General features: G+C 42.0%; 1 protein-coding gene across 1 annotated transcript in view; it reads right to left on the reverse strand.

Annotated features, from left to right (window-relative positions):
• NPC1 (NPC intracellular cholesterol transporter 1) overlaps positions 1 to 13844 on the reverse strand; it is a 29018-nt gene that overhangs the window by 793 nt on the left and 14381 nt on the right. The window contains exons 8-24 of the mRNA XM_061995974.1: positions 13405 to 13775; positions 12812 to 13038; positions 12156 to 12256; positions 11125 to 11227; positions 9798 to 9987; positions 9209 to 9391; positions 8369 to 8483; positions 7485 to 7612; positions 7255 to 7395; positions 6604 to 6693; positions 6322 to 6512; positions 5428 to 5543; positions 4756 to 4885; positions 4167 to 4367; positions 3075 to 3306; positions 1921 to 2034; positions 987 to 1149 (exon numbers count right to left, since the gene is read on the reverse strand). Coding sequence (XP_061851958.1) covers positions 987 to 1149; positions 1921 to 2034; positions 3075 to 3306; positions 4167 to 4367; positions 4756 to 4885; positions 5428 to 5543; positions 6322 to 6512; positions 6604 to 6693; positions 7255 to 7395; positions 7485 to 7612; positions 8369 to 8483; positions 9209 to 9391; positions 9798 to 9987; positions 11125 to 11227; positions 12156 to 12256; positions 12812 to 13038; positions 13405 to 13775 — 2796 coding nt within the window. The remainder of the gene's footprint in view (positions 1 to 986; positions 1150 to 1920; positions 2035 to 3074; positions 3307 to 4166; positions 4368 to 4755; positions 4886 to 5427; positions 5544 to 6321; positions 6513 to 6603; positions 6694 to 7254; positions 7396 to 7484; positions 7613 to 8368; positions 8484 to 9208; positions 9392 to 9797; positions 9988 to 11124; positions 11228 to 12155; positions 12257 to 12811; positions 13039 to 13404; positions 13776 to 13844) is intronic.

Genomic DNA, 13844 nt, shown 5'->3' on the forward strand with positions numbered 1-13844 from the left:
AGCAAGCCAGGGAAGGGGAGAAAATAAGATGGGAGTCTCGTGGGTTGAGATAAAAGCAGTTTAATAAATAAGCAGCAAAGCCGCGCGCGCGGGAAGCAAAGCAGAAGCAGATAAGCTGTTACTCTCTACTTCCCGTCAGCAGCGATGTCCGGCCACCTCCCGAGAAGCAGGGCTTCAGTACGCGTAGCGGTTGCTTTGGGAAGGCCAGAAATGAATCTCGCCTCCCCTTCCTGCTCCTCTCCCCCAGTTTATATTACTGAGCTGACGTCATATGGTATGGAATATCTCCTTGGTCAGCCTGGGTCAGCTGTCCTGGCCATGGTCCCTCCCAAGATCATGCCCACCCACAGCTATTGGTGAAGGTGGGGGAAGGAATGCTGGAGGGACAGCCCTGATGCTGTGCAAGCGGTAGTCATAATATTGATATCAACAGTAAGCACAGCACTGCAGGAGCTGCTGTGGAAAATCACTACCGTCCCAGACCCACTACAATGGCTGACAAGATGTTTCTGCTCAGCTGTTAGCAGCTATCAGTCAGCAGCAGCAAGGGAATCCCCAGCAGTCTTAACCACCAGAGTAAGAGGGAACTTTATTTAAAACTACACCATGGGCACTAATTTCCAAATTCAGAGGCCAGTGTTTGGCCCATCCTTACTACATAGCAAGAGCGTTCTGTGACTGCAGGTGTCGCATCCAGCCCTCATCCAGGCCCAGGATTAGATAATGCTGGTGCTGCTGGGCCACAGCCAGGGGCAAGGGCTGCTGCAGGCCAGGGCTGTGCCAACCAGCTCACCTTCCTTTCCACAACCCAGCGTGCCCCCAGGTCAGCCCCCCTTCCTTCCCACAGCCCACCCACATGGCAGACAGGCACAGACTGGTGCTACTTTCTGTCCCACAAGTCTCACTCCTTTTTATGGAGAGAAAGCACCGAGAGGTAGGCAGCTGCTCAGGGTTGGAGTGCGTTTTAGAGCGGTGACACATCTTACCTATGTAACTAAGGAGAACTGGAAGAAATATGAGTCCGTGTGTTGCTCCCAGCAGAACCATTGCTAGATACATCCTGAAGTAGAAGATCTTGAAGATCTGAGATTTGGAAAAAGCTAGTACTACAATTCCTCCAAATTTTGTGAGTGTGATACCACTGAAAACCTGTCAAAAAAACCCAGAAGTGGTTTTAAGTGGTAAGTAGGGCTTGATGTAATCCACTTGCTTTAAGTCCTTAACACTTGCAGAAATGCTTCTGTAATCTGAGGTTTCTATATGCAGTATTACCTCTGTTAGTCCTGAGGATCAAATCCAACACCCGCTCAGGTGAATAGCCCAAGTTCTTGGTCTCACTAGAACCTGATACCACAGGCCAGGCTCAGTGCAATTAAAAATCCACTCTGATCTGTACAGACACCTAGTTCTAGTTTGACTTTAACTTCAGGCAGACTCAGATGAAAACCATTATTGAAGTAACTCACATTCCCATGAAGTTCCTTGGCTGGATCCAGTATAGGTATCACCAGAATGGTCTTCCAGCCCCACCCAGGATGCTTTTCTAAGTGATATGACAGTGCTGCCCAGACACTGAGCCATGCTTGCACTACCAAAGCTCTAACTGCATCCCATATTCAGAACAACCTTTCCACCAAGTATTTGGGCAAGAGAAACTCTTCAATGGGACAACTCAAGGTTAAGCTACTAGTTCAGCTAAAGCTTTTAGCTCTGTGCTCTACTATTAGGGCAGAAGTAACATCAGACTAAAAATTAAGAGTCTTGCTCACCCTTATTACTAGTAGAAGTCTAGGCTAATCTCTCATAATCAAGGGTTCCAAGAAGAAAAGGCAAGGCCACGCTTACGGCTTAAGGATATTGGCATAGTCCATGAAGTTTTAACTTGGCTACCCATTTCCCTCCCATCCAGCAGATACTCACTGAGCTGCCCATGTGGGACAGAGCTTCTTCTGCACGCTCTACTCGACTGCCCTTGGTACTAACGGTGAACGCTCTTGTCACGTGGCTGCAGAACTCCACAGCAATACCACAACTCTACAGAGCAAAAAGCAGCATATTAAAACATCATTTAGAGGAGTGTTTTGATGATAAGGGCTCTACTCAGAACTTGAGAGAGGCTAAAAAGGTTCTAGCATCTTTAATCCATTCCCAGGGTTATAGTGTCCCTGGACGTTCCAAGCTCAGCATTACTGGCTCTCTAGAGGCTGTTACAAGTATTGTATGGCATTTTGCCAACAGGCATTGCTAATGGACAATCAATCTGATTAAACAGGAATCTGAACAGGAGATTGTTCTGAGGGCAAAAGATTCTTGATGCTGAAGCAAGCTGCCTTGACTGCAGTGCAGGCAATGAACACACAGTTTACAAACACTAGCTGCAGTAACATTGCTTTGGAGTAACACCAAGCATACAGGCTGACTTGCCACCATAGAAGTTCAGCTGGTTTAATAATCACAACAGCAATTGAACTGTTGGCTTAACTATCAGGTAGACCAGCACGAACATAGGCCTGCTAGTAACAAGGGGCAACAGTTTGTCCTCTCAGAACTTCCTCAAATTTGCCACAAATCTCTAGAGCCAGAGAAGCCAGAGCTCCAGCACTCAGCTGTTAGTTACAAAGTTCTGGAGCGTTCCAACAAGGCACTCTTCCCAAACGGTTTCATCCAGCAGCAACAGCACTGTGGGTGGGCTAGCACGTGGCACAGCCCCTCTGCAGAACAACAGTACAGCAGAAGCCTCAGTACTGGCCTAAGTATCCTTTCCTTGGGCATGCACCACCTCTGCCAAGGTGCAGCACTGCCCAGTAGCAATACACCTACTGCTGCAGAACAGCGGAGACCACCACCAGCTGCAGCATAGCTTGTGGTTCAACTGCGGGATCTTGATGAGTACTGGCACTGGTTATCAGAGTTAACATCTTTTCTACATGCCACTTACATATATTAAGATAGTTCCACTGTTTTCTACTAAACTTTGAAGGCATTTGAATAGCAATCCCCCGTATCATCAATGTACACATAAGACACACAGACTGTTCAAGGCTTGGAAACAAGAGAGGTCTTGTTAAACTTACCATGACAAGATTTACTAATGAAACCGCGTTCAAGCTGATGCCCCAGAGCCACATGACTCCAAACATGTTGACTATTATCATAGCAATAGTTATTGAAACTACAACAGCAGCCCACACTTCAAAACCAAGTAGCACAGTTGTCACCAAAAATATTGATCCCAAGGAGATGCAGAGGTTGAAGATAGCATCGTGCACAATTGTCAAGTATTGCTCATAGAAGACATAAAACACACTGTGGGAAAAGGAGAAGTTGTAGTTAGCCATTCTCCTTGATACATATTAATATTAGATTAGCTCCTGTGCTAAGGTAACATAGTTCCCTCCTTATAAAATTTACCAACAAGAAGTAGCTTCCTAACATCAGTGAAATGGCTCCTACAGAACACTGCCACTGGCAGCTCTTGACCAACGGCAGCTCTTTACCAACACCTCAAATAAGGGTAGGATCTGGAAGTGAGGGTGATTCCCAGATTTCAGCATAAGCAGCTACAGTAGTTGCCAGAAGGTAGTTCTGAACTGCAGCGAGACCATAAGGATGGATAGGATTCTTAGAAGCAAAGAGATCAGCATTTCAGCTGTACATATGCCAATTCCAGCTCCCTTGTGGCACTCTTACACAGAGCCTTCAGCACATTAATCATGTAAACATTAGATAAGCAGTACTTGACATCACTGCTGCCTTTGCTTGAGATTTAAGTTTGAGGTCAGTACATTCACATTTCAACTGCCCAGGTCAACACATCTACTTAAGTGAGAACAATTAAACCCTGCTATGCAAGCTAGGAAGAGCCCGAGCTACCTTTGCAGCAAAGGACAGGTTTCTTGATTTAATTATCAACAACAGTAAAGCAAATAGAATCACAGGATCATTTAGGTTAGAAAAGACCTTTAAGATCATCAAGTCCAACAGTAAGTAGTTAGTGTTGTGGATATGTTGTGTTTTTCTGGTTTTACTAGACGTTCCAGCATCTCTGTATTACCTTCTGTTAGGCAAAACTCAGACTCAAGTTACCAAGAAGTCATGAGCCAGCACCTTTTCTCGGTTGCTCAAGTGGAGTATTTGTCACTAAGGCAAGAAAGATGAAAGGATACCTGTAAGGAAACACCCGGTAGTTCTTCTCTTTGATGCCCATGGTTTCAGTAATGTTATCTGCTATAACCCGAGCTTTCTTCATAGCATCAATGTAGTCAGATGATTTTTTCAGTACAGTATGGTAAGTCGCAAAATAAGTAGCTCCAACGTCAGATTTGTTGTTTATGAAGTTGACAGCAGAGCCGTATGCAGCATGTCCTCTATAACATTTAAACACAGTAACATTTTAGATGTCAATGGCAGGGAGCACCATTCAAATTTCTTAGCTTTTATAATCTTATTTCTAACAGTTTCCAAAACTGATCAAAGCTTCAGAGCACAACAGTTCAAGACTGCACAGGACACGCTAGAACAGACTAACTATAGAAGTTGTTTCTCTTTGTACAGGGGAAGCTGCCATTCCATTTAGTTGATGATGCTGATGATGCATTTGTTTTCCCAGTTTTGTTTCAGAAAACACTACAGAACACATGAGATGGCAGTGTCTGTGTGACTTCTAGAAGGCCATTACATATCCAGCTTTGCAGACAAAAAAAAAAGTCACACTTGCAGAGCAAGTATTTGACATACTGGTCATACGGCTCTTACCCTTTGCCACATTTAGGATTAGGATTGTCTGACAGGAACATTGGCAAAAATGTCATGAAGTCTTTGCCTTGTGGCCTCTGCTTGCCTTCTGGAGTCAGTGGTCGACAACGAGTGCAGGATGGATCAGTGACTGAAAACAATATAGGAAGAAGATCAGCCAAAGGTTTGCGTAGTTTTGTCATTAATGCTACTAACTTCTGACTTGCAAGACTACAAGACACAATCAAAAAAAATCCATAAAAAGCATTTTCACCGATGAAATAACTGATCAGCCCTGAAATTCTATATAAAAGGTCATCCTTATTCGTTACTACTAAGGCCAGGACTATTTGTGCGCTACCTACGTTACATCAAATTACAGCTATACCAAATAAAACCAGAGCACTAAAAGATTGTGTGCTCTAATGAAGCCAACAGAAGGATCAACATTTTTATAATCAGTTATTTTCTGAGTAGTCAATACATTGGCTGCCTAGGTAGGCTGTCTTCAACCTGCAGAATTTCAGCAGTGTTTAGGTTCAAACAGCAGTTCAAACAAATTGGAAGGCAACTCAAGAGGTGGCTTCCCACAGTAAGAAAAGTTATTTGCCTGACTCATACTATGATAAAGTGTTTTGGCTGTAGAATTTGTAAGCCAAGTTAATCCCCTAATAAGAAGATGGATGCTAATACCTGAAGCATTGCAAAACTGTCCTGTGGTATTGTAGACTCTGCAACATGATGACTGTGGCTTCACCCAGTCAAAGTAGTCATCAATCCAGGATGAAGGGGCATAGCCTATCCTTGTGCTAATAAAATAATGTAACATAACCATCATCAGTAATTTTATGTTTCATTCCAGAACACATCCTTTGATCTCTCCAGTGCTGACTTACACCATGTCAACTCAATTTGGTCCAAGCTCTCCATATAGCTCCCTGCTCCAGTACCTCACCCAAGAGCCAGACTTGCTCCTAAGATTGCAGCTAGCAAACAGCAGGAGCTTCTTCCCAGCATTCAAGTTGCGCTGCCAAGCTCAGATTTTTGCCCCTCTGTCCACTCTACGCCCCACTGTAGTCCAGATATTGTTGCCCCAGTTTTCAAGCGAGGCTCATCCTACAGTTAGGGTAAGTAAAAAACCCACAGAACTACAGTGGAAGGAATCCAAAGAGACTTTATACAGTTGTTACTCATTGAACTCCAGATATAATTCCTGCTTAGCCTTGCTAGGCTACACTAGCTTATCCACCAAGTTTAGAAGCTGGGCATGCAAGTCATTCTCCAGGAAAGCGTTCCTTTTCTTCCTACCATTCCCAGACTCCTTAAATGATGAGGCCTTTTTTCCAAACCCAAGTAAATCAATATATGTCACCACTTCAGACAGGCTTTATTCCCATTCTAGAATACTGCCACAGCTTTCTTCCCATCCCTCACCCCTGCCCTCCCCGCCCCCCCCCAAAAAAGATAAAAATCACAGGATAAAAATCACAGGATAAACAACTGAGCCTGAACTACATCAAAAAGAAAATCTCTAGTCAGCTGCATCTCTTCCATGTGACTGTGCAGAGAAAAGCATGAAAGACTTACTAGCTACCAATTTCCGCAGCATTGAAGACTTGCTGGACAAGTGAATCATTATTACATCCCATTCCACCACACACCATATTCTGCCCTTCTAAAGAGGTGTAGTTGTGTCCTTCTTCTAGGACAAAGTAGACAGGAGGACCTGCATGCAGGTACTTGCTCATGTGGTTGAAGTAATCCATTACATAGGAGTCCTTAAAGGAACATAATGTTGAGGTAGCACGAAATATCAAGACTTCAATTCAGCCAAAAATAGCTGAAAAGCAACATGATCTTAAGACTTACATCTGGCATTGAGAGAGACTGATCCAATCCAATCTCTACATTGTGAATAACTGCTGCACTGAATGACAGAACACCCACAAAAACTGCTATCTGCAAAAAAAAAAGCACATTCATGGAAGTGAGACCTGTACAGAAACAACAAACAACAGAAGTAATTTACTAACTTGAGAACTCTGCAAAGAGCCTCTACTCTAAGTATGCTACCCAAGCTTAATACAAGAGAGGCAGTAAAGCCTAGCAACTCAGGGTTCCCTCTGGAGCCAGAAGGGAAAATTTATAGACAGAAGGCAGCAGCGACAGATAAACTGAAAACCTTTGTAAGGAAGCACAGTAACCTCAAACTGAATCACGGATGCAGCAACGCCACTCTAGATTAACGCAGTGTGGAAGCCAACACGTGCCGATTTGTGACACACCTCTAAAGTGATTGATGTAACTCAAACTGGGGCCTTGGACAATCCAAGGCCAAGCCTCTTACTTACTAGAAATGCTCTTGCAGTTACAAAAGCTTATGCTAATACTAAAGCTGAAAGCAAAAACTCTTCATTTGTTTCATTGTGTAGAAGATCTTTCCGCAGCCTAAGACCTTCAGGCTCACTACACTTCTGCTGAAGTTTAGATAACTGCTTACTGTGAACAGAGTATACATACTACTACTGGTCTCATCCAATCCTTAAGCAGGTATGGAGAATATACATTTTTGAAGAACTGAAACAAGATGCTCTCAGAACGCTGGACTCCACTTGTTTCTTCATTGCTTTTGATGCAACACAGAATATCCAGTCTGTTCCCCTGAAAATTGATTGAATACCAGGCTTAGCACAGTTCTGCGGAAGATGCCATCTATATTACACTGCATTTACAAGTCCATTTATACTCACCTCTTGACGCTTAATATCCAAGCCCAGGAGACTTACAAAGCAAGTGACTTGAAGAATAAAGTCTATGAGCACAGCCATTCCAGCAAAAAGGGAGAACGTGCGAACCGCTGGCATCGTAGACAGTGTCCCTGCAGGAAGGGACACAGTTTGTTAAACAAGCAGGCTCCCTTCTCTTAGAGGTGCATGATCATTTTCCAGATAGGTATCCCAATTCAGTGTGAATGGGACAGGAACCCTTTCTCTTCAGAGTAGACAGAACAGCTGATATAAGCCAGGCTTCCTCTGCTATCTTTGGCCTGTTTGACAGCATTAAAGCTGTGCAAAGAAGCAAAAAGCTTAGAGACATCTCTCAGTCCCAAAGTTACTCGCCTTGGGCAGGCTACATAGAGAGTAGTTAAGAAGTGTTGTCAAGCTTCAATATTAAGCCACTCAAAGCAAGTTGAACCAATGGCCAATGAGGCTCCAAGTTCTTAATGAAAAGCCATTTTATACTTTGAAGAGTAACAACATAAGATACACCTTTAACATGTACTCTAAGAGTGAACCTCAAACAATCTGTCATAGGGCCATTTTTCCAAGAAGTGGCAAGGTACACTTTGATATTTGATACATTACCAAGGTCAAAGATAGACTTGCCAGTCCCTATAAATCAGTGAAAAGCTCTAGCCTTTCAAGCTGAAGAGCTTGACAGATTCAGAATTGCATCATCTTAACTGTGACAGTATCTTAAAGTACTGCAACGCCTATGCTCAGCAAGGGTCAAGTTAAACTTCATTATAGCAAAGAGCAACTACACTAAATCTCCTCTACAAATTGCTTTGCACTCATTCTTGCAACATGTGGCAAGAGAAGGCTCTTACATGCAAATACTGAAGAAGTCTTACCAAGAAAGAATGCCACAGTCTCCGAAAAAGATGAGAGAAACATACTGGGTGCCACATCTCCCAAGACTCTGCCAATCTGTTTATCCAGAGTTTCACCTTGAAGGCGTTCATCTCTCTGGTTTAAAGCAATAATTTATTATAATTAGGAATCACACAACTTAGAAAATGCTGATATCAATAAAAACACTCCCAAACTTTCAAAGTTCCAAACTGATCTTTTTATTGTTTTCACTGCATTAACACGAATTAGATAAAGAAGCAGTGGTTCTCCAATACAAAAGCAGCACGAAGATGCCCTGTCACTTTGCTTCAAATTTAAAATACAGTAGTAAGGTCAGTACTTGAGCTAAAACCACACACTTGCCAGAGGCAGTGCCATTTTCAGTGGGTTATTCAGCCTGTCACATTAGAAAACAGATGACCCACTAAGGCTTAGTGTCTGAAGTATGCAGTTCAGTCCATGACTACTGCTCACAATACACTAAAACTACAAGTCATCAAAACAGTAGTCAAGTTCTACAACTACCAGAGAAGGATGTTAAAAATACTATTTTACTACCCACACCATGAGTATGTGGATCAGAAGCTACATTAAATGAGCTCGGTATCAACCAGCAGTAAGAAAAAGCAGATGTTTTAATCTGAGGGGTGAGGGTGGGGTGGTATAAGAAATGTACATATAATCTTGGCTATCTTCAAGACCATTAGATATCCTGGGAGAGTCCAGAGCTGCTCAGACTATGCTGAGCACTGGAACGCTGAAGACCTTCTGCTCTAAGTCAACAGCCTTCAAAGATAATAGGCACATTTATAAGAGTCTGTTAGAAAGAAAATACATACCTGAAGTGTCTGGACTATAATGAAAATGTTGTCCACTCCAATAGCCAGCACCAAGAAGGGAATTACTTCTATGACAATCAGTGTCAGCGGGATTTCAAAGTAACTGAAAATGCCTAGAGAACATGCCACTGAGCTCAGTACAATCAGGATGCCTGCAATGCCCAGGGAGATCTTTGAATCCACCTGAAAAAGTTGTAACGACTGTCAATCAAAGCAGCAGCATCACACAGGTCAGATTACAGCTAAAGTAAAACCGTATTCTTACAACTAGTGTAGTTATCAGAAAGCTTACTTTTCTGGTTCTTTTGCAGATCCAGATACATAGAAGAAAACTTGAAGCTACAAGCCTTAAAGCTGAAGTTAACTCTGTATTTCAAAAGCAAATACTTAGCTAATGCTATGAAGCACACATGACTTGTCGAGTAGGACAAAAACAATGCCCCCCCCAGCTCCTGCCCAAGGACTCGATGCTTTAAGGAAAGACTGAATCAAAGCATTCTGCAAAAACATTTAAGTTACTTCAAGCTAAAAAAGCCTAGTCAGCAAGCTGTAGCTTCAGTGTTTAAAGCAATGAGAACTAGATACATACCAGCAGTCTTCTACAGCTCTGGATATGTCCCAAAGCTATGGAGATATACACAAACATTACAATATAGCTTATCAACACAGTGCCAACATCACCATTGCTTTCACGATTGATTTCGTCTTCAATACTCCGTTCAGCAGAAAATGATATAGTTAAGTTGGGATGACTGTAGTTCTTCAAAAAGTTAATAAATCTAAGAAAAAGAAAAAAAAAGTAGTCAGTCAGACTTTAAAGGGTAAAACATCTTGTATTAGAAATACTTGGAAGTCTGTTGAATGCAAATTTAAATCAACTGATGGGAGGGAGTCCAGCGCAGGGCCACCAAAGATGATCAGAGGACCGGAACATCTTTCATATGAGGAAAGGCTGTAGGAACTGAGGCTCTTTAGTCTGGAGAAGAGGAGATTGAGGGGAGATCTTATTAACATTTACAAATATCTAAATGGTGGGTGTCAGGAGGTCGGGACATCCCTTTCTTCAAGGGGTAATGGGATGAAGCTGGAACACAAAAAGTTCCATTGAAGCATAAGAAAAAACTATTTTACTGTGAGGAAGCCCTGGCACAGGCTGCCCAGAGGGGTTGTGGAATTTCCTTCCTTGGAGGTCTTCAAGACCCACCTGGACACATTCCTATGTGACTTGATCTAGGTGAACCTGCTTCTGCAGGGGGGTTGGACTAGATGATCTCTAAAGGTCCCTTCCAACCCCTACCATTCTATGATTCTATGACTCTGACTGCAGCTTGCTTACAGCACTTGAACAATTTACTAGTCCTTATTTTAGTTTCCTTAACTGAAGGGGAATGCTTGTGACAGGTAGACACCAGATGTATTTAAGTCTCAGACTTCCTAGTATGGTAGTTTTTACCTGAACAGTTAGTCAAAGCAATTGGCCTGTGTAAGCTACCATCAGCTCTTTAAGATGGTGAATGGGATCAAACTTTTAGATCCTCATCTAGATGATGTTTTTAAAAATTTAATTCTAGGAATTACAGGATAATGCTGGACCATTCCACTGGTGGTTAATGGTACAGTATATTGAAGAGTCTCCTTGTGCACCTCTAGTCAAAGTAAAATATTTCAAATCCTTTCCAAAGTAACTTATCAGCAAGTACTACTGGATTACATGGTCACTAATGAGGCTAGAACTTATCTCCACAGAGCAAATGAATTATGCCAGATAAAGTGAAAGTCTTATGACCAGTAAAATCTGTCCTTAACTAGTTTTGCTGCCTCTCCAAATATCCCTATCAGTACAGGTGTTTCCCATTAATCTACACTTAAAGCTGCTCCAAGTAATGTATGCATTTCAGTACAAGAAGTGTACTTACTCTTTTTCCCATGCCAAGACTTTCATTAGCTTTCTTGAATCATTGTAGTAGTTGTTGACAGGAAAAGTAATAACAAGAGCTGTAGCATTATTATAGTTATCATCTACAGAGCAAGAAAAATAATTGTCAGGCATTATGAAATGGACCTTGCATTCCAGTACAGGTAGGTACAATGAAGTTTAAAATTAGTATTGCCCAAAACAATCCCCATCCTTATAACTCCATTAAATGCAATCTGTTTAACAATAGAGTTCTCAAACACAATACTGAAATAAGACTAGAAACTGATAAGCAATCAAGCTTGTATTCAAAAGTAGTTATTAATTATTTACCATATTCATGTCACCCCAACATCAATTTGTTATTAACTCTTTGCCTAACTATGCAACCAGTGCTTAAGACTTTCCATCCAGTGAGAAACAGAACGTTGTTTCCTAAACACTGTGCCTCTTGCATACTTAGATGCAAGTACAAAAACCCTATGGTTTAATCAAGCGCTTGCCTTCAAAGGCTGTCTTGGTACATTTGCCTTTAATTGGGTAAGTTGCTTGAACTGCTCTGGCTTCAGAACAGTTACAGAAGGATTTGCTTCGTGAACAGCTTAATCTATTCTTAACTGCTTTGTCAGATCAGGGACAGAATTGTTTTCTGACTCAAAAGCAAAGTACATGAGCATCCCAGCACGTCACCTTGAGATACTTTCATGTCTTTATCTAGTCTGCAGGAAACAGAGATCCTTTAGCAGACCCAAAGCAGACTAAACACTTCCATTCTTGTCAATGAGACAAGTATGTTCAAGTAACAGACTGCCTGCATTTCGCACCACCAGGGTAGTCTGCCTCTAATCTCAGCACCGATCTACTGAAAAGTTAGTTTTTAAATAGCCTTACTTACTGAAAATTTAACAAAACTCCAGTTTCTCCGGAGGGCATTTAAACATCTGTGTTAGGTGAGAATGCACCTTTAGCACCCAAGACAGCACACAAGTATGTGCTCTCAAGACTTCAATGCAATACTGTTTTGTCACCTACCATCATATCCCCCCAACACCAGCCATGGAAATACAGGTCCACCAAACGTTCCTAAGCAGGAATCGTGAAGCGTGCTTGTGTCATTCAGTGATGCAGGGGCTCTAAAGAGATCACCAGCAGTAACTGTTAGCTTCTGCTTGACAACTGAGGCACAGCATCACGAGGTAAAAAAAGTAAAAGCTGTTGTGTTATAACTGACTATCAAGAGGGAAATGAGGCAACACTGCTAGTGATATATTGTCCTTGTGCTATGTTTGCTCTGAATTTAAATACAGTTTTAAAAGCATCTTCCATATAGCTTCTAAGGTAAGGAGTAGCTTCTACCCAATTGAACTACAAACTGAACTGAAAACTTAGAAATTGTTTTCCGTTACAGAACTCCACTTCTTAGAGATGCTTGAAAAATGCTTCAGGTAAAATCAGAGCCAGTGGCTGCACCAAACCAAACTTAACTCAAAAACAGACTAAAATGAAACACTTGCTGAAGTACTAAGACCTATAGTACTGTGCAGTTCCACATAGGATTGCAGCTTTAAAAAGGAGTAAGAAAGGTTAAAGGAGACAGTGAGAATAAGCTTTTTTTTTTTGCAGCAAGACAAAGACCTAGTTGATCTGCAGTTTGAAAAAAAACCCAAACATTTAATAGCGTTACTTACCGAACACAGTATAAGAAGTGAGTGTGGTAGTCAGCATAGACATAGAACTCATCCCTATCAATGTGATCTAAAACAGAATGACTGTTCTGAAAGTAGTTGAGTACGCTCAGTATAGTGCAGTTGTTGTTGTAGGGAGCAAGAGGAGCAAGGCATATGTCTTTCAGTGTTACAGTCTCATTGTCAAAAGAAGCAGTTATGTTAACAATAGCATCCTGCAGATCCAGTACCTTGAAAAAAAACAGCAAACAAACCAGACCATAGTTGAGGAGCAGCACAAGAAGGCACTTCCCTTGCAAGAGCGTGCTATATTCCTCTAAGTTTCCAGGGACAGTGGCACAAGTCAATAGAAGCACTTACTAAACCTGTCATTTCTCTGTTCACACCAGGAATACTTACTAGGACTTACTGGGACTAGCTTACAAGTCTACCTCTAACAAAGGTTTTCAGCAAAAACCCTTTTACAGTGAAACCAGTATTTTTAATATGACTATCTAGCAATTGTTTTGACAGACACATCACATTACAGATGGAAGCCTATATGGTTATACCTGTTAGGCATGTTTAGGTCTTTGCCCTTGGGAAGTCCCAATTACCTGATGGAGAATCTCTTTGGTAAGTGGAGGTCCAAAAGGTACGTTATCTCCTGATGGGTAAGGTGAATAGGTATCTGGATTGCTGTGTGGTGCTTGAATAATAAGTTGTTCAGTACGAAAGAACGGCCCAAAGTGTGTGTCAAAGTACTCCTTCTCCTTGCGAGCCTGGCTGCTTGGGGCTGACCACAGATCTACAGGGTTTGTAGTTGTTTTAATATATACAAAGCCTGAGCAGCACATTGCAATGAAGACCACAGAGAAAAGGATAACAGGACGTGGATTTCTGACACAGAAAGCCCCCCATGATGTGAATGTCATCCTTAGGCCATTCTCAAACCTTTCACCAAGCCTTTCACCACAGGTAACCTTCCCTGTAAGAGTAAGAAGTAAAAAGTAAATGTTTGAGAAGTCAGTTAAGCAGAATCTTCTTGCAGTCCACT

The sequence above is a fragment of the Colius striatus genome, chromosome 4 (genome assembly GCF_028858725.1).
Source record: "Colius striatus isolate bColStr4 chromosome 4, bColStr4.1.hap1, whole genome shotgun sequence".
Classification (NCBI taxonomy): Eukaryota; Metazoa; Chordata; class Aves; order Coliiformes; family Coliidae; genus Colius; species Colius striatus.